A 26,890-nucleotide genomic window follows, 5' to 3' on the forward strand; every position below is an offset into this window, starting at 1 on the left:
GTCCTGACGTGGGAGGGGTCTGCGGGGGCGGGGTCGGCGCCAGCTGCCATAACGCGGCCCCGCCTTTCCGCTCCAGCTGCAGCTCCGGTTCCCGCCGCCGCCGCCGCCGATCCCGAGGTAAGGCCGCGTGTGGGGAGGGTCCTGACTGTCCTCGGTGTGTCCGCGGCTGCGCCGGGGCACGCGGCGAGTCCAGCAGGGGAGGCCGGGGCGCCTCGGCCGGGAGCCCTGTCCTTACCGGAACTTCCCCATAGGACTGCCCCTGCGGCCTCCGAGCCGCAGCATTTCCTTGGCTCTTCGCACTTGGCGTAGCTCCTCCCCCCGCCGTCCGGGCCGGTCGCCGCCGCGCCCCGGTGCGCTGAGACCTAGACCGCAAAGCCGCCGCCGCCACCGCCGCCGCCTGGGCCGGCGCGCCTGGGGGTCGCTCCCGGATGACGTCACCCGGGAGTCGGCGCCCGCGCCCACCCGGGGGCCCCGAGGTCCCTGGAATAGGAAGCAGCAGCGTCGGTTGGTGCGCGCCGTGGCCCGCGGGTGACAGTCAGTGGCGGATTGAGGCGGCTCATGTCGGGGGCGGCCCTGTGGGCTGGAGCGGACGGCATCCCGTGTTATGGACGGGGAAGCGAGTCCTAGGAGCAGCACGGGGTGAAGCCGGGGGGTGTGGCCCCAGAACCAGCTCTGAACCTGCCACACCTCGGCGTTGGCAAGGCCGCCCCGTGGGGACCCCCCCGCCCCCGGCCGTGCCACGGTTCTGCGTAGTCGGGGCTGACAGACTGGACATGATACGACCTTCGGCCCGAAAAACAACCTGGGACCATTGAGGACAATTTTGGGAGCCAAGCTAAGGTGTTTGGGATTCGTGGATGCTCGGTGTCCCGCACCGCCCCCCCCCCCACCCCCCCCGTGGTGGTTTAAAAATGTATATGGGCCAGCCAGGTGGATTTTTATGATGGGAAAGAGACTATGGCTTATCCACGGTTAAAATGCGACCAAAGTATATATGGAGGGTTTTTTGTTTTTTTTTAAAGATTTTATTTATTTATTCATGAGAGGCCGAGGGAGGAGCAGGCTCCACGCAGGGAGCCCGACGCGGGACTCGATCCCGGATCTCCAGGATCACGCCCTGGGCTGAAGGTGGCGCTAAACCGCTGAGCCCCCCGGGCTGCCCAGTATATGGAGTTTTATTCACCTTTATGTCTTTGTCAGCTCTTCATCGTTTCAATTTCATGAAGTTTTAATGGCATCAGATTTGGAAAAAAAAAAAAAAGATGGGGATCCCTGGGTGGCTCAGCGGTTTAGCGCCTGTCTTTGCCCCAGGGCGTGATCCTGGAGTCCTGGGATCGAGTCCCACCTCGGGCTCCCAGCATGGAGCCTGCTTCTCCCTCTGCCTGTGTCTCTGCCTCTCTCTCTCTGTCTATCATGAATAAATAAATAAAATCTTTTTAAAAAATGATAATTAGTTGCATTACTTCTCCTTTCAGTGACTTAGGGGTTTTCATTCACTAGGCCAGCGGGATTCCCTCCATGCTTGTAGCCGCCCCGTGGAGATGGCCAAGATTTCTTCTCTGCTAGTTACGTGGGCAAGCTGACCAAGTTTCTAGAATTGGCAGTATACTTAACACCGCTAAATCATACACTTTAAAAATGGTTAGGACGGTAAATTCTATGTCATATGTTTTATCACAGTTTTTAAAAATCAAATAAAAAAAATCAAAATGACTAACAGTTGCCTGGAGGCATGTCAGGCCTGACCATGGAACGTGTCTAGGTATCCGTGAAGTGGTAAGTCCCCTGTATTAAAGCCCTAGGCTCCCGTGCAGGATTGATTTTAGTGGGACATACAAGAAGACAAAGTAGGAGCCTAAGTTTTAATTTCTTGTGTATAATTAGGATGGTGGTAGTGGAAATTTAAAGCAGGGTGGTAACTTTAAGACATTTCACACATAGATTAGGCAAGACAGGAATGAATGAAAAGAGAGACAGGAAAAGGAAGGAAAAAATGGTTTGAGGGTGAGAGATAGACAATTTAATTTAATTTATTTTATTTTTTAAAGATGTTATTTATTCATGAGACACAAAGAGAGACAGAGGCAGAGACACAGGCAGAGGGAGAAGCAGGCTCCATGCAGGGAGCCCAACATGGGACTCGATCCCGGGTCTCCAGGATCACACCCTGGGCTGAAGGCGGCGCTAAACTGCTGAGCCACCCCGGGATCCCCGACACTTAATTTTAAATTGATTATTTATTTATTTATTTATTTATTTAGGGAATGGGGAGAGTGGGGGAAGGGCAGAGGGAGCGAGAGACTCCTAAGCAGGCTTCATGCCCAGTGCAGAGCTCCATGTGGGGCTCAATCTCAAAACCCTGAGTCATGACCTGAGCAGAGATCAAGAGTCAGGGCATTCACCTCACTGAGCCACCCAGGTGCCCCAACACTTACTTTTATTTATTTTTTTCTAAAGATTTTATTTATTCATGAGACGTAGAGAGAGAGAGAGAGAGAGGCAGAGACACAGGCAGAGGGAGAAGCAGGCTCCATGCAGGGAGCCCGACGTGGGACTCCATCCGGGGTCACCAGGATCACACACACCCTGGGCCGAAGGCGGCGCTAAACCGCTGGGCCACCTGGGCTGCCCCTAACTAACACTTACTTTTAGTTGTGGTTAGTTTTACTAGCTGGTGGCATATCTTGGTAGAAGGGTCCAACGGGACATTTAAATTCTGGCACTAATACAGGAGAATGATTGGGCCTAGAGATTCAGATTTAGATTCTTTAACCTAGAAAATGTGATAGAAACATAAGGATTGGGAGTAAAGGGAAAGAGTGCCTGCGAAGATAAAAGGAAAGGGAGATGAGAGAAGGAAGGAGTGGAAGAACCCAGACCCGGAGTTTTCTCTGAAGAGAGGATTTGAACAGAGACCTGACGTCCGCAGTGCCATTATCCCGCGATGCTGGGGAGGCCTGTGTAGGTCCTAAGAGCCAGTGGAGCAGGACACACTGAGGGTGAGGCAGTGGATCAAAGTCCGAGGAGTCTGAACGAATGGGAACAGAAACTCAGGAAGACGTAGAGACGTTGAGACTCCTCCAAAGAAGAAAAGAATGGGTAAACCTAAAGAACACTCATTTCTGGAGGAGCATGGCAGTTAGCCTGAATAAAGAAAGAAAATAAATAAGAGATTTGGCAAATTGACCTTTTGGGGGAACAGGTGTTTGGTGAATAAAGATTTCTCTTTGATAGTTTTTCCCTGACTGGCCTGGCCGGACCTTTGAGAAAACCACTTCCCTCTCTGAAGATGAGGTTCATATCATTGACTTTGTTGTGGAAGCGTTTGTAACACCCCCTGCACCTGCTGGCATCCTGAAATCGTTGTCTGTTTTTGTTTGGAGCTTTTCTTGGGAGACAGGTTTGTTTTGGGTTTTTTTGCTCAGTCTATGCCACCCTTTCCTTCCATTTCTCCCACAAAATATGTCCGAGAACCTAAATAAGACGTCGGCAGACAAGTGAAAACGATGAGCCTCCACGTACTGCGTACGCTTCTGTTTACTTCTCACTGTGTCGCAGTCCCTTCGGCCTCCTTCACAAGCCCGGTCATGTTTCTGAGCAGTTCATCCTTTCTGGCCTGTCAGCCCCGCAGCCCTGAAGTCCTCTTCCCTTCCCTCCTTGTCCCTGTGTGACACGTTCCATCTACACCTCCGTGCCGGACAGGTGTCGGCTCTGTAGCTTTCTCTTCCCTTCTTGCCCAGGCTCCTGGTTTCTTTACTCTCAGCGGTTGATTATATCTCAGGCGAGCAAATTACACTTTAAAACGTTCTTATCTACTTGATTAAAAAGGAAAAAACAAAAACCAAACCCACAACTTTCTTCATAGAAATCTTAAGTCTTGGGGATCCCTGGGTGGCGCAGCGGTTTGGCGCCTGCCTTTGGCCCAGGGCGCGATCCTGGAGACCCGGGATCGAATCCCACGTCAGGCTCCCGGTGCATGGAGCCTGCTTCTCCCTCTGCCTGTGTCTCTGCCTCTCTCTATCTCTCTCTGTATGACTATCATAAATAAATAATAAAAAAAAAAAAGAAAGAAATCTTAAGTTTAGCAGAAGATTTTGAACATCCTGCCTTGTGGCAAAATAGGTCTGAAGGCCATTAGATTAGGGCCGAGGCGATGGGGTCTGTTCCCACGCTGTCATACCCAGGGTAGAGAGTCCTCTGCCTTGAGAGAGAAAATGTCAGCTCAGAATGTGTGGTGCCCTGCACATGTCTATATGTCTATATAACCTCTGTTGTGAAAAGTATAAACCTCCTGTTTACAAACCATTTGTTTTTTTGTTTTTTTCCAGGATCACCTGTCCATCCTTTAGTGCAGGCAAAAAAGCAAGTAGCAATCGGTCAGGTAATAAACTTAAGTTTTATTTATTTATATGTTTTTTTAAGATTTTATTTATTCATGATAGACAGAGGCAGAGACACAGGCAGAGGGAGAAACAGGCTTCATGCTGGGAGCCCGACATGGGACTCGATCCCAGGACTCCAGGATCGTGCCCTGGGCCAAAGGCAGGCGCCAAACCGCTGAGCCACCCAAGGATCCCCAAGTTTTAGTTCTTCTGTGTTACTTTGAAAGTTGGATGAGAAAGCTAATAACTTAGTTTAAAATGTTATTTTTCACATAGAAAAATTTTCATGAACAATGAAGTCACCTAGTTGAATAGTTCATATATCACAGTGTATTTAGTTCACGGCTTGTGTCATACTTTTTATTGAGGGTAAATTTTCTCTTGATTTGTGATTGAAGGTAATTTCTAGAATGGGTGGTTAGAGGGAAAAAATTTCAAAAGCTTTTGTTTTAGTTCATTCTATCAAGTGAAAACAAAGCATTTTAACTGAATTTTCTCTGACCAAATGGGAAGTACTGATTTTGAATTTTAAGTAAAGAATATTAAATAAGCAAAAGAAATAAGACTAGTTGTCTTTTACTTTTAAAGTATAGGAAAAAAAAGATGAAGGACAAGCTGATTTTTAAAACTTTCACATACTTGGCAGTCAAAAGTTAATAAAAGAATTATTCCTTAGTTCAACAAATAATTATTAGTTATCTTTTATGTACTAGATATATGCTCAGTATAACATGGTTTTGGAAAGCAAACGAAACCCTTACTAAATTTAAGAAAATAGGAAGGACATCCTTATAATTCAAAAAGATTGTATGCCTTGGTCTCATGTATATATGCTAAAATTATACGTCTGTGTTAGTATATTATTAAGCTCATATCATGAACAAGAATAGCTGAAGTTAATAATTTTTTTTTTAAGATTTTATTCATTTATTCATGAGAGACACACAGAGAGAGAGGCAGAGACATAAGCAGAGGGAGAAGCAGGCTCCATGCAGGGAGCCCAACGTGGGACTCGATCTTGGGTCTCCAGGATCACGCCCTGGGCCAAAGGCAGTGCTAAACCGCTGAGCCACCTGGGCTGCCCAATAATCAAATAATTAATAACATTTGTGAGCAGTTTGTTAAGAATTGGTCTCTTACAGATTAAATACATAAACCTGTGAGTAGAAGGTAATTTCTCTGTAATTTTGAGCCCTGATCCTACAAATTTAGTCAATCTCAGCTTCTGAAAAAGAGTATGTAAAGATCCTCCAAAGAAGCAGGAGAGCACAATAGCAAAGAATAGGTGGGCTCTGATGTCAGGATCCCTGTTCACATCCCAGCTTTCCAATGCAAAGATAAGTATTTGGATTTACTGAGGAAATTACTAAAAGGTAGGATTGAAACTAATCTTATTTAGAATTTTGCAAAGACATTTCCAGGATTAGCTTTTTAAAGATTATTGTTTTATATATATATATATATATATATATATATATATATATATATATATATATATTTTTTTTTTTTTTTTTTTTTTTTAAGAGCAACCCTAAAGCTCCAACTCTGATCAGCGTACTGTAGACCTGAGAATGTCAGTAGAAATCATGTGGAACATTTTCACTGAGAAGACCACTAGAGCAGTAGTACCTGTTCCAAGAATCTGAGGATTTTTTATTTAGCACGTACAGCTAACTGACTTAAAATAAGGTGGAACATAAAATAAAATAAGGTGGAGAAGGGAAGTCTTCCATTAGAGACACACATCAGAAGCAGTCTGGTTCCTCCTTGCTAAACAGGCACTTCTAGTAAGGACGGTTTACTGACTTTTTTTTTGTAGTATTAAAAATTAATAACGTGGCATTTTAACATTTAAGTTTTAAGATTATTACATTAACATTTAAGTTTTAAATTATTATTTAAAAGATTTGTCTGCGAGAAAAGAATTACCAGACTTCAAAATCTCCCATCGATAAGCTGCACGGTCAATTCCCTTATGTTTTACTTGTTGGTTTGTTTTAAAAGGAGAACTGTTGATCTAAAAGTTGTGCATCACTTTCTCAGACAAACCCCTAGGAGGAGGGAGGAATTTGGTCTGAGTGAGCATATAACAAAGTGGCGATCATGCTGTAAGTGCTCAATAAATGTTACCGCTTATTGTTATCAAAATCGTTATTGTGACATCATTTTCCTCCCATTTTAAAATGAACCATAATCTGTAAGACCACTTCTTTGATTCCTTTGTGATAATTGACAGGTAAACTATTAATAATTTTTTATCTTCTAAGCTAAGGTAGTTAATTAGTAGCTTGCTTATATTCTCCTTCTTTCTGAAAAGAATTTGGGGCAGTCCACAAAAAGAAAACAACAAAAAAAAGCTTATTAACCAACTGGGTAAATTAGTCCTGACGTACCGAAGTACTAAGTTTCCTAAAGTGCGTAACAAGTGTGTACCTGAAACTGAGTCCGTTTCTTAATGTTCTTTATCAGAGAAAAGTAGTGTGTGAAAAACTATGCTAGGTGGAAAACAATTGTTTGATAATTTATCTGAAAACAGTTTTGTTTAAATTTTTCAGGAACAAGTGTTCTGAAAATTAATGTTGATCTTTACTAACGGGAAGAATGGCGTTGAAGCAGATTTCCAGCAACAAGTGCTTTGGAGGATTGCAGAAAGTTTTTGAGCATGACAGGTAACTACCAAGAATACAGTTTTAGGTACCTCTCATTCTGCTTCTATCTATTTGGTTCCTTTAATCAGCCCACGAGAGATCATTGTTGCACAAATTACCATTTACATGGGAAAATACCTGTGGCTTTTATAAAAATTTCCTTATTTGTGATATTAGTGATTATAATAAGATATTAGAGACAGAGAACAAATTAAAATGTGGTACATTTCGGTGCCCATGAACAAACATGTAACTTAAGATCTTTAAAATTCATTTTTTATAAAAGCTGATGTTATTTTATGCATCTCTAGAAACAAAAGCAATTTCTCTTTTAGTAATATTAGTGCTACATTGAGGGTATTACATTTTATTCTTTTTTTTGTTTTTTTTTTTTTTTTAAAAAAAAACATTTTCCAATCCAGAAGACAGTTTGGGATTATTTTTTTTTAAGGTTTTATTTATTTATTCATGAGAGATAGAGGCGAGAGACGTGCAGAGACACAGGCAGAGGGAGAAGCAGGCCCCATGCAGAGAGCCCCATGTGGGACTCGATCCCGGGTCTCCAGGATCAGGCCCTGGGCTGAAGGCGGTGCTAAACCGCTGAGCCACCGGGGCTGCCCCTACATTTATTCTTTTAATTTATTCCCGCCCCCTCCCCATGACTTCTATGCCATGCATAGCAAAGACTCAGCTTGGTTAATAGATCAGTATGCTAAATTGGCCCCATCATTTCTTTAAGGGCCAAGGTATTTTCCTTGGAGTCACTTCTTTTGGACATTAAATCACTTATTTTTATGTTTCTGTCTTAACCAATGAGAGGCATTGATTTTTGTTGTTGTTGTTGTGGCTGTTAAAATTACAGTGTTGAACTGAACTGCAAAATGAAATTTGCTATCTACTTACCACCAAAGGCAGAAACTGAAAAATGCCCCGCACTATATTGGCTGTCTGGTAAGTGTCATTCATTTGCGTTTTAGAAAAGAGTTTCTTTTTAACTGCCTTATCTTACTCTTTTATCTTAACAGTGCGCTTGCTGAGCCATTTTATAAAAGACTTTAGGAGCCTCTTTCTACTCTGACTTTATCCTGAGAATGACTTCAGACCTAATGAGTTACATTTGTTTCACTTCTTTTAAAGTTAAAACAAGTAATTTAACAGAGAATGTACAATTCTGGACTCAATGGCAAGAGCTTAGAAAAGTTACTTAATTTGTACCTACCTAAGAATCTCTGAAATTTGTAGAGATTTTACCACTCAAATAGAACGATATTAGGTAACCCACAATACACTAATTAGAAACTACAGACAAGTAACTCCTTAGAGTCTTCTCTAAAATGTTTTAGTTGGACTCCCATCAATCCTCTCTGGCAATAGTCTGGAAAATCACAAAGGAATATTAGAGCTGTTTAATCAGTGGTGAATATTAAAGACTATCGAATGGATTATGAGAGAGTAAGGTTTTGCTACCAGTAGTTTGAAGCTGTGTGCTAATTCTTTCACAAGCTGTTGTTGGTATTTTATCTTTAGAAGCAAACATAAGGAGAGACTTGATAGAAACCAAATTATGTCATAGAGTGCTATTTTTGTCATTTTAAAATTGTTTATAACTTTTCTTTTAATAAATTCCCTCTTATAGATAAATGTTTTACTGAGGATAAGCCCCAAATACTAGTCCTTTAAAATGAAAATGAGACTTTTCATTTTAAAAGGTAAAGATTTTTTAAAATAAAAGGTAAAAATGAAGTGCCTATATGATTGTAACTCAACAACCCATTTTTGTGATTGAAAAAAACAAACTGATTTTGCTAGAAGAGCGTTGGGTATTGCCAAAAGCAGCAAGAACAAAGTTGCATGCTTGTTTTAGGAGCATAGTATTGTATAGCTGAAGATGACCTTAGAAATCATGTAATCTGCAGAATAGTTAACTCTTTCATAGGCCCAGAGAAGTTACATATTGACCAAGATCATATAACAGAGTCAACAAGTTTTCTGACTCATAACCCAGCGCTATATTTAGTCTTTCCCCTATTGTTTTTGCATTTTGTTTCTGAGGACAGCTGCTGGAGTCCTCTCTCTTGGCTATAAGAACTATAACATAGATCGGAGGTACCCAGGGTATTGTGTAAGCGGTACTATAATAATAAGGCCATAAATTCCTAACCAAAATTAGAATCTATCAAGACATACCATCTGAGCTTTAGAAGAATTAAAAAATAGAATTTGTGTTTGTGTACATCATATGATAGGATAGTTTTCTTAGTGAGAGGCTGAAGAACAGATAGACCTTGGAAATGAAGGCTTGATTTTCTTTAAAGAATTAAAATTGTCTGACTATACACTGGAGAAATAATGGCAAAAGAATTTCAGTGTATTTATTTCTCAGTAAATTGAAGGAAAATAATGGCAAATATACATCAGTTATCATATTTCTGAAATTACTAAATTAACTGAAAGTAAAACATCCAAACTGAAATTCTAAAAGATGGTCCTGATGAAGTCATTTGTGTGTCTCCCAAGTCAAGGCGACCAGCGGAATAGCCCTTCATTAGCCGTATACTCGAGAATATATGGGCCCATATAAAAGCTTGCACACAGATATCTATATATTACATATATTATTTATAATAGCAAAAAAGTAGAAACAAACCAAAGGTCCATCAACTAATGAAATAAGTAAAGTGTAGTATAGTGGAGTATTGCTTAACAACAAAAGTATTGAAGTCCCCATAGATGTGCGACATACAACATGGATGAACGTTGAAACCGTGCGAAGTGAAAGAAGATGTTTACAAGAGACTACGTATTGTTAAATTCCATGTATGTGAAATGTCCAGACTAAACAAATTCATAAAGACAGAAAATGATTACCTGGGGCTGAGGAGGCAGGGATTAGGAGAAAATAGGAAGTGACTGCTAATGGGTAGGGGTTTTCTTTTGGGGATGGTAGAAATTTTTTTTTTTTTTTTTTTTTTTTTTTTTTGTGATAGTCACACAGAGAGAGAGAGAGAGAAGCAGAGACACAGGCAGAGGGCGAAGCAGGCTCCATGCACCGGGAGCCCGACGTGGGATTCGATCCCGGGTTTCCAGGATTGCGCCCTGGGCCAAAGGCAGGCGCTAAACCGCTGCGCCACCCAGGGATCCCCTAGAAATATTCTAAAAGTAGAGAGTGGTGGTATTCCGTAATTGTAAATATACCAACAGTCACTGAGCTGTACACTTTAGGTGGCTGAATTGTATGGCGTCTGAATTGTAGCTCAGTAAAGCTGTTACCCAGAGCACCTGGGAGGTTCAGTCGGTGAAGCAGCCAACTCAGTTTCAGCTCAGGTCATGATCTCACGACTGTGGGATCGAGCCCTGTATTGGGCTCTGTGCTCAGTGTAGAGTCTCCTTCAGACTCTTTCTCCACCTCCCTCTCCCTCTCATTCTGTCTCAAATAAATAAAAAATCTTTAAGTAAATAAATAAAGCTGTTAACCAAAAAAAACCCCAAAACTCTTCATATAAAATAAGTATAGTTCAACAAGTGTATATTATTAGTAACCTTCTTTATATTCTTGAGAGTAATTCTGCTAATAGAATTATCTTCATTTCTATGAGTCTACAGTTTATATCCTAATACCTTAATAAAGGAATTAGTGTCCTAACTAGAAAGAAAACAAATTTTTCTCTGGTCTCTAAACATTTACATTTCCCAAGTGTAAAGAAACTGTACACACTGTGTCTGAGACACAATTCAAGGCTTTTTACATGTTATCACCTTGAATCCTCACAGCCACGTTATGAGATAATCGTAAGCAATATTATCCCCATTTTTCAAATGAAAGAACTGAGGCTGAGAATATTCAAGTTACTTGCCTGATTTTGGTGAGCCAGTAAGTGGCTGAGTGACATCTTGAGAATGAGATTCCGTCTGAAGTCCAAAACCCGTTCTTTTTACACTCTTAACCTTGCCTCTGAACACATTTACATTAAGGTTGCCAAGACTGTTAACCTTTTAGCAGTATTTGGGGTAGTTGTGGCTCCCGTACCTCTGGAGGATGTACTGGTACGGAACATAGTAGACAAACAAGGACTTTGTCCTCCGGCAATGCCTAGTGAAAGCATGTTTGTCCTACCAGTTTATCCAGTGATCCTTGTATGAACTCCTGTAACACTTTATGCAGTGATTCTTGTAACTTTGTATCTTGTAATCATTTACTAATTTAATCTTCATTAACAGCCATTTCAAATAAGTCCCTGCTGGCTGTTAGGGGATAAATAGAAACTATAAAGTTCATACTGCATCCTGTATATGAGTCCGTTTTGATGTTGCTAATTATCAGGTGTAGTAGGATATTTAGCATTGGCCACTGGAAAGGGGGTTTTGGGTTAGGTGATACTTAGCTCAGCCATCTCTTGCCAGTTTATTCTTGCACCTTCTCCTATAATAGAATTCAGTCATCTATCATACAAAAGCCTATAGCTAGGAAAAATGGCCTAAATAGTTGGAAAAACAGGGGCTAAAATTTAAGGAAGGTATATGGTGACCATTTCTACCTTAAATCGGCAAGGAATACAAAGATGGTCAGGCTCGATTTTGTTGCCGAGGGCCAGTCGTATTTTTAAAAAATCAAGTTATTTAAAGTATTATGACTGAATGTGAATATTTATGTTTTGATGCAGGAATAGTAACATGTTTAATTAGCATGTTTGACAACACCCCACTGGGGTTGATAAAACATTTGATTTCTATACCATATTGCCAATCTACGGTTTGGAAAATTCCAGATTCTCAAGGATTTCAATAATTGATACTTTAGTGAGTGACTTTGAAAGGACAGCTGTGGGAGCGTTTAGCCTAAGATGGTTCTTAGATTAATACTATTGTAAATTTTATGAGAAAGGGAACTTTATTGTCTTCTTTAGGATTATTCCCCCAAAAAAATTTTTTTTAATAATACCAAGTGAGCTTGTTTTCTTACATTATAAAAGGATTAAATCTTACAAACCACCGACAGGGTAGCATGAGGTAACACTATTTCTGATCCTCAGGTTTGACTTGTACAGAACAAAATTTTATATCAAAGTCTGGTTTTCATCAAGCTGCCTCAGAACATGGCCTTGTCGTCATTGCTCCGGATACCAGCCCTCGTAAGTGTTCTCATTCTGGAGATCCTTTGTAAGAATATAAATCTTTCAGACTAAGTTATGAGATAAGTGGTATAATATAATATTGTTTTATTTTTTATTTATCTTATATTTTTGCTGTTATCTCTTAATCTTTCAGATGATATCATAACTCTAAAGTACTGTGCTATATATTTTTTCTCACTGAATTTTACTCATGACATCACTCTTATTAGAGGGGACTATTTTGTTATTTCCAGGTTGTAGAATAAGACACTTCAGAACAGACTGAGCAACTTTAATGTATATCATATTGGCGCTAGTGCCAAAATGCACAAAAATTTTTCTATTCCATAGGTAAACTATCTTGTCACATGAAAATTATGTCTTTTCTCATCTCTTTATCCATCATAGTTTAATATGTATTGATTTTAATATAACTAAAATGCTTATATTAGAGAAATGCAACTATCCAATATTTGTGAACTCAGTCCATCAGTAAGTTAAAACTCATTTTGTGACCCTAAAAGTGTCAGGAAATGGGATTTATTAAATGGCGGCTAAAATTATGTGGAAGATGAATGGCTGGTCTTGGGAAGTAGTATATTTCTTTTCACAGGACATAATAATACACCAGAGCAAGACATGTCTCACTAGAAACGTAATAAAAAATTTAATTCTGAGCAATATCAACAATACTAAATGCCTAGAGATAAACTTTTAAAATATGAAGACTTATTTTTTAAAAGGAATGTAAAATTTGCTAACGATCATAAATGAAGACTTTCATAAATGGAAAAATGCCATGTTCCTGGATGAATATCATGAAGTGGTCATTTCCCTGAAATTACTCTACCTATTAACAGTAATTCTATCAACCATCTCAGTGGTTGGCCTTTTAACCACCTGCAAGCATATAATACAAAACCTACCTAATAAATTTTAAAAGATTGTAAGAAAATCCCATTGGGGGATGAATAAATAGAAGAAACATGATGGAGTGATTCCAAAATACATAAGGAGACGTTTTCAGTGCACGATAGTGATATGAGCACAAGCATGTCTCCCTTCCCTTCTAAGAGAAAAAAAGTGTTAGTGATAGAGGAGGTTCCTCAGGGGAGGAATCTCAACACGTTTTGGGAGAACAGAGAGAAGATGTAAGTCCTTTGATAGGTAAACAGTGAAGAAGCATATATTCAGAATACACAGGAGGGTACTTCTTCCACAAAAAAAGCCAATGTGCCTCAATGTGCCTCTCGTTAGCAGTGAATTCTCCAGCCTGGAAGGGCATTCCCTCTGTTACCTCATTTCCTAGAACTAGTCACATGGCCCTATTCGAGGGCAAGAGGGCCAGAAAGTATGCTCCCCAAAAGGCAGAGAACTGCAATATTTGGTGAACAACTCAAATGCAAATGAACTTTGAGATTCATTTAAAAGGGTGCTACCTACCATGAGTCCTTACTATGGAGTCGACGAAGCCACGGGATTTCTCCTTGATAGGTGGCTGCAATATTAAAGGAGAAGATGATAGCTGGGACTTTGGCACTGGTGCTGGATTTTATGTGGATGCCACTGAAGATCCTTGGAAAACTAACTACAGAATGTACTCTTACGTAACTGAGGAGGTAATTTCATTTACGTTGTACTTATGAATTGATGACTGCCAAGAGTTTGATTTGGGACCCAAAGTCCTTCTAGTCCTGAGACTTTTAAACCAGGGTATGGTATTGCTGAATCTACGTGGTACATGTTTATTGATTATCTTAGTGAACATTTCAAAGTTTAGTTGTATGATAGTCTTATTTACCACAATTTAAATTAGCATTAAGTACAATTTTAAAGAAGGTAATAATTATTTTGATGTCTGTGTACACTACCCAGATTATATAAAGAAAACAACATATGAAAAACCTTTTCATTTCTCTGGCAGCTGGTTTATTCAGACATAATGATTAACCAACCAAGGCTTACTTACCAAAAAGGATAAGTGAGGGTAACCATTGCTTGTATTAATAATATTTATGTTCAGTTTATACATTTTTCTAAATTTTGTATGATTTTAATTATTAATATGTACATCATAAAAACTGAGACACACACACACACACACAAAACTGAGACACAATAATATTAATCACTCCTTATTCCATACCCCAAATAATAACATTTTTTGGTACGTTCCAGAGGTTTTTTTTTTGTATGACCAGTTTTCATACAGTTGTAAAATTTACTATCTTGTTTTTTTTAATTGTATAAAATAAATATTTTTCTAATACTCTTTGTAAGATAGCCTTAACAATTGCATAATATTCCGTGATATACCATAATTTACTTTTTCCTAATGTAGGATGTTTACATATTTAAGTATGTTTCTTACCACAATAAATTTTACTGCATTGATTGTCTTGATGTATAATTTTTCCCCCTAAGGACATTTCCCTAGAATAGATGCCAAGAAATGAAATTACTAGACAAAAGTTTAGACATTTTACAGGCTCGTCCTGCATCATCTTTAATTTGCTTTCTGAGAAGGATGTACCATGTTTTTACCAGCAGTACATTAATAATCCTTGTCTACCTGAGATATTTTTTATCTTTATTAGTTCATAGTATTGTAAGACTGATTTGAAAGTGATAATTGTGTAAGCATTTTATATGACTTTGAAAAAGTCTATAAACTTGTTTCTTTCATATCTTTTGTCACACTATTAAATTCTCTCTAGCTTCCCCAACTTGTAAATGCCAATTTTCCAGTGGACCCCCAAAGGATGTCTATTTTTGGCCATTCCATGGGAGGCCATGGAGCTCTGATTTGCGCTTTAAAGAATCCTGGAAAGTACAAAGTAAGATTACCGAAGCTTTCAGTGACAAATATTTCTCTTGGATAAAATCTGTTAGAAACTTTGAATGAGTTAAATCAGGATATTGTTAAGATAGTACTGGGACCAAACTTTTCTAGTGTTGGGAGTTTCAAGAAGCTGTAGGGGAAGAATATTAAATTTGACCACACAATTTTATGCTCCAGAATCAGAAGTATAGGAATTCTATCACAGTTGGTCTGCTAGAAGTATGATAAAGCAATTTTTATTGCTTCAATTCAAACTTAGTTTTCTTGGCATTTTTCCCCCTAAAGCTTGTTACTGTGGCAGTGTGTATCATTTACTTATATTTTTACCAGGAATACATTTGTTAAGTTGACTTTGATTTTCTGAGGTAGAATAAGGTATTCATAATTTGTAAAAGTCTAAGAATTTTCTCTTCTCATCGCCTCTGGTGAAAATTGGATTGCAGCTTAGCTGCAAAATAACACTCTGTCTTTCCATTCATTTATTTGAAACTGTATAGCTTTCCTTTTTTGTTGAAATGAGCCAAGGTGGAATAACCACCATATGTAAAATGTCCACATGTTGAGAAAGAAATGCTGAAGCAGTGATAATCTCAGGATTGCCTCTGCCTTTAATATCACAGAGCTGTCAGATACCTCAAGGTTTATTTGATCCATTTCCTTCCCTTAGAGAGAACTTAGTCATTTCAAGTGTGCCACTGAGATGAAAAATATTTCTTATAGCAGTTTTGCATTGTGGCACCAAATATTTTTCTTTTTAGTAGGCTTTATTATAAAGTTGAACTAATTCATGGCTTGATAGTAGGTTTTTAAAATAAGGTCTTATTTTCCATTGTTTTGTATATAAGGCAATTAGTTTATTAGTTTGAGGGAAAAAATCAAATTTAATTTTTTCCTTTAAAAAATTTAGTAGACGTTGATAAACATACTTTGATAAGCGCTCTGAAATTGAATGATTCCATCTCTGCCACTTATCTAGTGAAAAACAATACTGCATAGAACACAAATATTTAAGGGCATTGCTCAGTCTTTCTTGGCCCTCTTTAAGAGAAATCATGGGTCTCATATTTAATAACGTTGTTCACAAAAATGGGTATGAACTGTTATGTATTTCTCCTCATTAATTTTAAATGGAAAAAAATGCGTAGAAACTGAATATAAACTTGTATTTGTGCCATATTTAATGTATTGCGTTACAGTATGTTGGCACCTATGGTTAATTAGCTCTCTTAATAGAATACACAAAAGATGTATCCTGGAGAGGCCTGCAATCTCAGCGCATAATAGAGCCTAGGAAAGTTGTTCACAGGTGTTTTCATGGCAAGTCAGAGTTTATAAGCAAGTTGCAGATAAACTTCTGAGATTTTAAGTAAGTTGCAAATCATTTGTTCATGTTTGATTTAGCAAAATATAACTTGTTTTAAAATTTCCTTTGTTTCTGAAGTCTGTGTCAGCATTTGCTCCAATTTGCAACCCAGTGCTCTGTTCCTGGGGCAAAAAAGCCTTTGGTGGATATTTGGGAACAGATCAAAGTAAATGGAAGGTAGGTACTGGGATGGCTGTCTTCATGCTCATTCAGATTTGTGAAAAAGCTACACATCACAGATATATTCCTAACTGAAGGATCTGGAGCTAAAATAATTAACAGAAGAATCTATGTATAACAATATCGACAACAAAAAAGCCCTCTTTTCTAATTGTATTGAATTGTGGCGGATGTTCTGAGACTGTATTTTTTTTTCTGCTAATGATTAATTTACATGTTTATTTCTAAATTAACATTCCCCAAAAATGCAACATTTTATTACTAAATTTACATTTGCCTCTTATTAACCAGGTGCTCAGCTGTACGATAGGAAGCATGACTCTTGGCCTTTTAATTATTCCACGTATCTATTTCAAAATCCAGCATCTCTCAGATTTGGATTTTAAATTCCAGACCTGGGCAGCTCCGGTGGTGCAGCGCTTCAGCTCTGCCTGCAGCCTAGGGCGTGATCCTGGAAACCCGGGAAATCCCATGTTGGGCTGCCTGCATGGAGCCTGCTTCTCTCTCTGCCTGTGTCTCTGCCTCTCTCTCTCTGTGTCTCTATGAATAAATAAAAAAAATAAATAAATAAATTCCAGACCTGAAAGTCTTTAAAAAATAGTTATTATGTAATGTACATTTATGTAAACATTCGAATATCAAGATTGCTTTTTCAAGCATGGGAGCAGATGCTTCTAAATGAAAACTAAAAAGTGGCTCTTTGTTTTGAGACTTGTTTGATTTTTGTGCAGAAATAGGCTATTTGCAAACATCAAGAGTTTAAATATTTTGCAGATGCATTCATCATCATGTGCATGTTAACAAGTAGAAAATACTTGAGTGGGGGAAGAAAAAAACTTTTTTGTCTTACTGTCGTGTGTTCAGGGTCATTCACACATGGATCCCAATTTTATTTAAGATTGGTTATTGAAATTCTAACAAACTGTGGAGGGTTAATCCTTTAGTTACTGGATTAGAATTCTGTTTTGTTGAGGCTTATATTTTTATTATATTGGAAGAATGCAGAAAGTGATGACTTTTAGGTGCTTTGAGAGCTGACAATGCATGTACTTTGGTGTCTGGAGTCCTTGCCCCTGTGCAGAGCCTGTGTGGAGTTCAAGATCTTAGGGCACAAAGGTGATAATGTTTCATATCCATATGGGGCTTAGGTTCTGATAGAAGTGTTGGGTAAAAGACCAGCTGGTGGGGCACCTGGGTGGCTCAGTCAGTTAAGCGTCCAACTTGTGATTTCAGCTCAGGTCATGGTCTCATGGGTGGTGGGATCGAGCCCTGAGTCCAGCTTCCCACTCAGCTGGGAGTTTTGCTTGGAATTCTCTCTCTCTGTTTGCTCTCTCTCTCTCTACCTCAAATAATAAATATATCTTAAAAAAGAAAGAAGAAGACAAACTGGTTGATAGAAAGGAAGGGAGAGAAAAAAAAAAAAGGAAGGGAGAGGCAGAGGCACAGGTAATCTATAAAGGAATCTAATTATGTAATTTTTCTCTCGGTGACCGTAGATTTTACCATCTTAAGTATGTTGTTTTAGACTGTTACTTAATTTCAGAATAAGGAAGCCACGCAGAATTATGGAATCACAGAACTTTGAACTAGTTGGACTTTATAGATCTCCTTCCACTCTCTCATAAAATTAAAGCAAGTCTTAAAAAACAGGGTTTTGTCTTGATTGCACATAGAAGTTGTGACTAGTGAATATATAAAAATAAGAATACTTAAAGGTGGATGATAAAGTACAAACTTGTAACTGGTGGCAGCTCCTTAGATAATAAATTGGAGGAGTTGTCTATATGATTCAGATTATTTAAATTAAATCTTCCCCAAAGCTCCTAGGGGGATAGCAGACATTGGTGCTGAATAAAAGAAAAGGCTAAATGTATTTAAGTCCAGAATTAGAGCCAAAAAGAAGAGACAACAAAATAGACTATTTATTTGAAATAAATAATATCTAGAAAAAGAAAAAGGTAAGAAAGAAAGTTTCTGGAGGAATTTATAAAGAAAAAATACCATTTTGTTTTTGTTTTTTGGAGTTGAGAGGTAATTAAGAAGCTCAGAGGTTTAAAAGAAAAGGGTCCAAACTGTGAAGAATTCTAAGATACAGAATTCTCACCACTGGCCCAGGACTGCTGGGAAGTAGAGAAGCAGCTATAAGTGGGACATCGATCTCTGAAGCCCTTACAAGTAAAAGCCAGACAAGACAATGTAAAAAAAGCATTTTTCTGTTTTAATCGTCCTTAGAGCTTAAATGACGTTAAATTTCTATTTGGTTCTGCTGTGGTCTATTTTGAAGAACATCTTTCTGGGCACTTTCAAATTTATTTGTCAATATTTGTCTTTTTCTAGGCTTATGATGCTACCCATCTTGTGAAGTCCTACCCAGGTTCACAGCTGGACATACTAATTGATCAAGGGAAAGATGACCAGTTCCTTTCAGACGGACAGTTACTACCTGATAACTTCATAGCTGCCTGTACAGAAAAGAAAGTCCCTGTTGTTTTTAGATTACAAGAGGCAAGTACTCGGAAACCTCTGCTTGTTCTAAGTAACTGTAAAAAAGCAAAATTCCAGGGGCGCCTGGGTGGCTCATTCGGTTAAGCATTCGACTCTGGATTTCAGCCCAGGTGGTGATCTCAGGGTCATGGGATGGAGCCCTGAGTCTGGCTCGTGCTTAGCTCGGAGTCTGCTTGAGATGCTCCCTCTCCCTGCTCGCTCCCTTGCTCTCTAAATAGTCTTTAAAAAAAAAAAAAGACAAGATTCCATAATACCTTATATTTCAGAATTTGAAAAGCTACCTCTAGTAAGGTTTTTTTTTTTAAATTATAACAAGACACTTAAAGTGAAAGCCTTCTTACTAAGTTAATGATGTCTAAGATCAAATTCCATAGAAAGAAGAAAGCTTTCAGAAGTGAGAAGTATTTGTAATTTTCTGTGTCGCTGCAGAACCACTGAATAACAAGAAGCTTCATGCTTGAATAGTGCTTAATCTGCTGCATTTCTGCTGTGTCTGTCTTTGCACATACAGCTGTTTTCACGTAAATAACAAGTATAACCTCCCACCGTAATCACTCTTCACTTTATGTGTACATCTTAGCCTCAGAAGCTGTGAACTGTTTGTCTCACACAAACGTAGGCACTTGATACTTTTTGAGTTAGCTGCTAATCTAGCCATTGTGCTTTGTGGTATTTTTTTTAATTTAAGAATAATTACTCAATTTCAGTTGATTTGCAGGTATTCCTTGACTAAAAGACTTAACTGTCCCCTACTCACCTAGCTCAGTGCTAATATAGTTATAATTAAAGAAATTTGGGAAAACAAAACAAAACAAGAAATTCGGCTTTTTTTTTTTTAATTGCTTATTCATAAGCTTTGGTATGTAATTTAAACAAAATATTTCAGGATGAAAAGTGAACATGTAAATTACAAATGATTGTGATTTTTTAAAACATTTTTATTCACATTCCAGGGTAATATGTCAGGCACGTTGATCTAAAATGTATAATAATGATGATAAATGTCCAAGTAAATGTAGATCAGTGTATAACGTGTACATTTCAGTTTACAAAAGCTTTTCACAACATTAGCTCATTTTATCCTTATGTAGTCAAATGAGTGACCATTCCTATCCTGTCCATCTGGGGTTTTTGTTTTTAAGGTTTTTCATATTTTTTTTATTGTGTAAAAATACCATATATAAAATTTACCATCTAACCCTTTTTTTTTTTTTTAAAGTAAATCTTTATTTACTTGAGAGAAGGACAGATGAAGCGAGAGCATGAGCGCGGGAAGGGCCAAAGGGAGAGGGGCAGAGAGGATCCTCAGACTCCCCTCTGAGCACAGAGCCCAACAGGGTCCATCCCAGGACCCTGAGCAGAAATCAGAGTTGGCCGCTTACCTGAGCCACCCAGGTGCCCCTCCATCTTAACTAAACAAACACATCTGTGCTATTAAGTATGTTCATGATGTTGTTCTGCCGTTCCCACCGTCCATCTTCATAACTCTTATTTTGTAAAACTGAAACTTTATACCCATAAACCCTGAATTCCTCCTTCCTCCCTCCCTCCAACCTTTGGCATCCATCATTCCACTTTCTCTATATATCTGACTTCTCTCAGTGTCTCGTATAAGTGGAATCATATAGTTGTTTTCATAATTTCCTTTTAGATAGAAATGCAGCTGATTTTGGGGTGTTGCTTTTGTATTTTATTACTTTGGAATCTTTAGGGTTTTCTACGTACAAGATCATATCTACGAACAGAGGTCATTTTATCTCTGTTTTTCCGAATTGTATGCCTTCTATGTCTTTTTCTTGTGTAATTGCTCTGGCTAGGATTTCCAGTACTGTGTGGAACAGGAAGTTTCAACAGTGGGCACCTTGTCTTGTTCCTGATCGTAGAGGAAGAACTTTTGTATCTCCCCACTCAGTGTAATGTTTGCTGTGGATTTTCATATATGGCTCCTGTCCATCTGTTTTACAGGCTTAGAAAAGTATTATGTATGTAAAGTTCATAGGACTAGTTTCCAGTAGAGTCGGCAAGGTCATTTGAATGGAAACACTTACCTTCCTGTCCTCTGACCATCCCAGGCAGGGTGCAGCAGGGCTCCTGAGGAGCAAGGGGATGGAGCTTAGCTAACGCCAGGAGAATTTATGCATAACCTGCTGTTTCATTCACGCAATAGATCTTAACAGTCTCCACCTTTTTTAAAAATTTCCCTAATATTTTTATCGGGTAAATAACGTATATATTATTTACATGTATATATGTGTACATACATGTTTATGTGTATATGTACCATGTGGGAAAAATATGTCAAATACCAATATATTAGATGTGCCTTATTTTCTCTGAGTGTCCTTCTTTAATAGGATTTCCTTAGGTTAATTTAAGCACTTACTAGAATTATGTATTTTCAATCAATAATGAACTTTGAGAATCCAAATGCCAGTTTAATTATAAAGTAGTGTGTTCAACTATATTAACTGTAGCTAGAAGTAACGTAATAAACCATGTTTCTTACCGAATCATTTCTTGGCACTAGCGGTGTTGGATGCCTTCCCCCCCCCCGGCCAAGGCTGTGCCAGGAAATTCTGTTGTTACTACCAACAACAAAGTTTCAGCCTGCCAACAAAGACTGAAAAAATCTCTGGAGTTTGTTATAAAAACAGCTAGTAGTTAAAACACTGCTGAAATTCTTGGAGGGGAAAAAATAAATCAACTTATTTATTTCTGAAATGCTTTATATCCTAAGCAACTAAAAAACACAGTTGGGTGTATTTAATGAGGAGTTAAGACAAAACATTCAGTTCTAAAAAAGGGTGAGAAAGTATTGAAATTACCAGCCATAATCTTTAGTTCAGGCACAATTTTTCGTTCACTCTCTTTCCAGCAAGGGCAGGGTAAGAGCAAACCACACCATCCGAAGACGATGTCTAGGCTTGCTGTGATTGAATGAGCAACTGAGTAGACATGACCGGGCATGGCTCCGGAGAGGCTGCCTTCGGGTTTTTGGGCCAATTTCCACTGCCTTCAGGTTACCTCAGGTCTGAGAGTCGTATCTGCTTTATCAGTTCAGTATTAGTACAAGAGGACTGTATTTCTTATGAAATAAATTGAGCAGTGAAGCATTAAGTAGGCCGCAGAAAATAGGGGCAGTCTAGAAGTATGTGAATGAAGGAGGACGATGAAAAATTACGGTCATGTATACGATTTACCCAACTTTCTTTTTTTCCCTCTTTTTGGTATTAAATGCTCACAATCCAGTTTTATGGTCTACAGTCGGAGAACAGTTGAGAGGCAAGTGTGGCGCCTGGGGATATTTGTCCCCTCATAGAATTTCTCATACTCTGTTTTGGCTTCCGTGGATCTAAATTGAAAAAGCACTTGGAGCAGAGTCCTGGGAGTGTAGCCTCCAGTGTCTTCCTTCCAGTTACTGAACTTATGTGGTGAGCAAAAGATTTTGGGGACCTAATGGAAACCCAAGAGAGCAAGGCTCCCCCACGTCCTCAAGTCTCAGGCCTGTTTTGAAGACTCACAGACTGTTTTGGCCTCTGCACTGCCTGGTAGAGAACAGGAAGGACGTGGCACAAAATTCCAGAAGTGCAGGCATCTCCTGTGCCCCCGTGTCCTCCGGCTCAGCACCACTACCCAGCACGCAGACTCCAGGAGCTGCTTATTAAATAAGGAAACTTCACCTTTCAGCAGTCTTCTCTGTATTCTGAAGAAACTAACTGACCCAGGGATTCCTAGCGGAGCTTTTCTAATTGGGTCTGGAAAATGTGTGGGGAAACACTGCCTGTTTGAGTAAGTGTTCATCATAGCTGCTGGAGCACTGCTGCTTTTTTGAGAGCTGAGGGAGGAATGAAAGAATGTGTTTGTTTATTTTTATACTCTTTAAGAGAGTTTGCTACTGACTGATGATTTTGCCATTTAAACTGGAAGTAGATAGAAGAGAAAACCAAGGCTCTTTCAAGTGTCACTGAATATATGGAATTGCATGAGCTGCTTAACACAGCAAACTAACTCAAAAGAATTTAATGGAAGGACCCACGCCCATTTAATAATATCAATAAATAGAAGGGGAAACCAGTCAAGAATGACACCGTTAGCTCAACTTATATAAGCATCTTCTGTCTACCAGAATGGCAGGAGTTCACATGTGTTCTCCTGCCCTGAAGTTGACATTTAAAAAAATCTTTCTCGGGGCGCCTGGGTGGCTTTGGTCAGTTGGGTGTCTGACTTTTGATTTTGGCTGAAGTCCTGATCTCCAGATGAGACATCGAGCCTCGCAAGGGGCTGTGCTCAGCGAGGAGCCTGCTTGAGATTCTCTCTCCTTCTCCCTCTGCCCCTCCCCCTGCTCATGTACCCTGGCTCTCTCTGGCTTGCTTTCTCGTTCCCTTGTTAAAAAAAAAAAAAAAAAAAATCCTTCTCACTGTGTCGTGATAGGCCATTTTCTATCTTCTTGTAAAGGTGGATCTTCTGTTAAATATCACTATGGACATTAGGGACTTTGGCTTTGTGTTTTAGGTAAAATATACCATAACCTCGTGGTGCACTCCCGAGAGCTGGAAACTGTGACTTTGTCTTACTCTTGGTCTTCTCTACTGAAATAATAATAATGAATAAGTAACACTAACAGCCCTTTGTGCCTGTGCGCCTGAAACTGTGCACGGCATCCAACCTCCGTGAAACTGCCTAGGAAAACGGCAGACTCGGGTCACAGCGGAGGTTTTGCTGCACAGGTGTCAGGGCATCCGTGTCCCAGCGTCCGTACCTGTCTTCAGTCAGAGACCTCTTTCCATCTGCAAAAACTGGCAGGTGCTGCTCGGTACTGTGTTTCCTAGGGTCTGTGGGTTGGAAGTCGTGGGCCTGTTTCACCTCCTAATGACTGAGGAATTGCAGGGGTCCCACATGCTTTTGTTTAAGTAATTCAGTCCTTCAGCCTTATTTATTTTTTTTTAAAGATTTTATTTATTTATTCATCAGAGACAGAGAGAGAGAGGCGGAGACACAGGCAGAGGGAGAAGCAGGCTCCATGCAGGGAGCCTGAAGTGGGACTTGATCCCGGGACTCTACGTCCTGGGCCGAAGGTGGCGCTGAACCGCTGAGCCACCCAGGGACCCCCCAGTCCTTCAGCTCTAGATTGAACTTGCTGACTGGGACAGGTCTAATCGAGAAATGGGAAACCACTAATTCCAAAGCTCAGCCTTAATTCTGGCAACATTCTCGTCAGGTTCGTTTCTGTGATTTGGCCACAGGAAACCAGACTGTGCTTTTAAGTTACTGTGATGACTTGAACCTGGAACTCTTTATTTAACTTCCGTTCCCAAGACGTATACCACTGCATACCTGTGGGAGTAAGAGGTTAAGAGCATTTACCGATTTCATCAAAACCGTAGGGATTTGCCTCGTTCCTTGAAACCCAGTTGATATTTTTATTAGGGCTATTTTTGCTTCTTAAGTGTTTAGGAAAATCCCATTTTCTCCCATCAGAGACCATTCACTAGATAAAGCTAAAAACTTTAAGATCTTGCTTTGACTTTTCCCTCCTTTCAGCTTATGCCACCTTGGGTTTTCATTGTGTTTAGCTCCCTCAGGTTCTTCCCACTTAATTTTTTTTCCTTTTCCTTTGAAAGCCTCTTCATGTCTTGTAGTCAGAGGACGCCCCAGGGAAGCATCTTCTCTCCATTTAGCAGCGTCAGTGGTTTTAATGAACCAGCTAGCTGAGATCTGTTTCATCTCAGCTGCTTGGCATACTACATTTTCTCTGTTTGAGGATAGTTTTCAAAATAGTTGACTGACGTCACCCAGGATGGTTTACTGCTAAGGGATGTCACGGTTTAATGAATTACGCCCCTCTCCTCAATAGAGACGTGATGCGCTTCTTTTGTGCAGGAGGTGGATTCCTGCCTAGACTTCGGATGGCTGGCTGACTTCCCAGTGTCTGGCCAGTTGGGTGGTTCTGTGCTCTTTCTCTGTGTTGTCTTTGTGTGCTCATTTTGTATTTTAACGTTTCCCATCTTACCCACATTGATGTATTTCTTCTGTGAGTTGAAACTTCTTGCCCATGTTCCTGACTTCCTTAAGTTCTGATTCTTATTCCTTGTTGACGTGACCACCTGTTTATCCTGTACATTTAGTTCATGTTTTATTTCCTTTCTTTGCATATTATGCGGCATCCAAAACCTAGGCTTCGGAGAATATTTCTTTTTCTTCATACTTTTGCTGTTCTTTTAATGTTCAGTGAAAAGTGTTGAAGTACAAGTACAATAAGCTTGATTTTGATTCGAAACCTTCCTCCTACTGTAATAATTTCAGGATTTACATGAAAATTAAGTGACGAGAGAGACATATAATGTCCTTAGTACTGGTGTTTCTGACCAGTAAATATCTTACCATTTCTCTCTTTTGTCTTCTAGGGTTATGATCATAGCTACTACTTCATTGCAACCTTTATTACTGATCACATCAGACATCATGCAAAATATCTGAATGCGTGAAAAACTTCAGTTAAGAAAATTTGTTCGAGATTATAAAATTATAATAAACAGAATTGCAGGGAAAGATGATTTCAAGACATTGGATTTCATAGTGCTAAAAATGTATCATTCTGTAGTTAAATCCCTTTCTGAGTAAGTATGTAAAACCTGCTTATGATTTAAAAGTTGTTTTATCCCTGTTATATGGAAATATTAAATACTTTACAGCTTTTTCTAGGCTATTTGGAAATCATTATTGTATTAATTAACCTCGGGCCACAGAATATATAAATACAATCGCATTTAAATCATAGAATGCTAACTTGGGAATGGGTTTGAGAGGTATCGTAGCCAAAACCCTTCAGTTTGCCAGACTTTAAAGTCTGTGAAAGCATGGACTGTGTTCCTTATGTTCAGTGTTAAAGCTCTAGTGTCTAGCAGCTACTTGGCTTCTAGTACGCATTTAATAATTATTTTTTGCTGACCTTTCTGAGCCAACTTCCATATTTAAGTAAATTCCCCATCATTACAGTTATTTGTGGGACAGCTAAGATTAGAAGCCAGACTTCCTAAACCCAACCCAATGATACTTCTTTTCTTATCTATTAAGCCAAACAGATTTGTGGACATGGATTTCTGGAATGTCCCAAGAGACAAGAATTAACTAATAAGATTCAATCTGAAAATAGCTATATAAGGAAAGTTTTTTCATCTGTTACTCTAAACGCAGTATTTTCTTTCAGTTACATCCAGAAATTTTGTAATCAGTCTCTTTGTAAATAACAAATTGTATTCCTCTAAGAACTTAACGAATAGGGACGCCTGGGTGGCTTGGCGGTTTAGCACCTGCCTTTGGCTCAGGTCGTGATCCTGGGGTCCTGGGATCGAGTCCCGCATCCGCTCCCCACAGGGATCCTGCATCTCCCTCTGCCTGTGCCTCTGCCTCTCTCTGTGTGTCTCTCATGAATGAATAAATAAAATCTTAAAAAAAAAAAGAACAAATAAATTTTTGAAACACGATAAATGAAGTTTGGTTATTTTAAAAATATTTTTCTACTAAGGAAGCATGAAGATTATACATTTTTAAAAATGTTAATTCCAGTGTGGTTAACATTAGAGTGTTGTATTAGTTTCAGGTGTGCGAGGTAGTGATTCAGCACTTCCGTCTGTAACTCCGTGTTCATCAAGATAAGTATACTCGTGACCCCCTTCACCTATTTCACAAAGAGCATACTTTTACGCATTCAATAAGATTGCATATTTAAAAAAAAAAAAAAAGACTGCATATTACATGGTAATTGAGGAAGCTATCAGGTACTTTAAAGTTATAAAATTAGTACTAGTTAAATGTGAATTAGATTGTACTAAAAATTATTTTATTTTATTTTTTTTTTA

General features: G+C 39.1%; 1 protein-coding gene across 6 annotated transcripts; it reads left to right on the plus strand.

Annotated features, from left to right (window-relative positions):
* On the plus strand, nt 1-26,519 carry ESD (esterase D). 6 transcript variants are annotated; one of them, XM_072760567.1, is made up of 11 exons: nt 25-117; nt 3,235-3,400; nt 4,329-4,381; nt 6,938-7,051; nt 7,893-7,981; nt 12,061-12,159; nt 13,636-13,760; nt 14,859-14,978; nt 16,425-16,523; nt 18,864-19,031; nt 25,436-26,519. In XM_072760567.1, exons 4-11 carry the CDS (start codon nt 6,984-6,986, stop codon nt 25,514-25,516), a joined length of 849 nt encoding a protein of 282 aa, XP_072616668.1. In that variant the 5' UTR covers nt 25-117; nt 3,235-3,400; nt 4,329-4,381; nt 6,938-6,983; the 3' UTR covers nt 25,517-26,519. The 6 variants fall into 6 exon arrangements, with proteins under 6 accessions (XP_025873001.1, XP_072616668.1, XP_025873005.1 ...); XM_026017216.2 differs by lacking the exon at nt 3,235-3,400 and having other exon boundaries at nt 1-117; XM_026017217.2 differs by lacking the exon at nt 3,235-3,400 and having other exon boundaries at nt 109-840.
* The last annotated feature ends 371 nt before the right edge of the window (nt 26,520-26,890 follow it).

The sequence above is a fragment of the Vulpes vulpes genome, chromosome 6, assembly GCF_048418805.1.
Source record: "Vulpes vulpes isolate BD-2025 chromosome 6, VulVul3, whole genome shotgun sequence".
NCBI lineage: Eukaryota > Metazoa > Chordata > Mammalia > Carnivora > Canidae > Vulpes > Vulpes vulpes.

Excerpts from the sequence above, each read along its gene's own strand:
- ESD (XM_026017216.2), top strand. The coding sequence starts at position 6,984 with ATGGCGTTGAAGCAGATTTCCAGCAACAAGTGCTTTGGAGGATTGCAG. Across the intron at positions 7,052-7,892 it reads AAAGTTTTTGAGCATGACAG|TGTTGAACTGAACTGCAAAA; the intron begins GTAACTACCAAG and ends TTAAAATTACAG. Across the intron at positions 16,524-18,863 it reads CAGATCAAAGTAAATGGAAG|GCTTATGATGCTACCCATCT; the intron begins GTAGGTACTGGG and ends GTCTTTTTCTAG.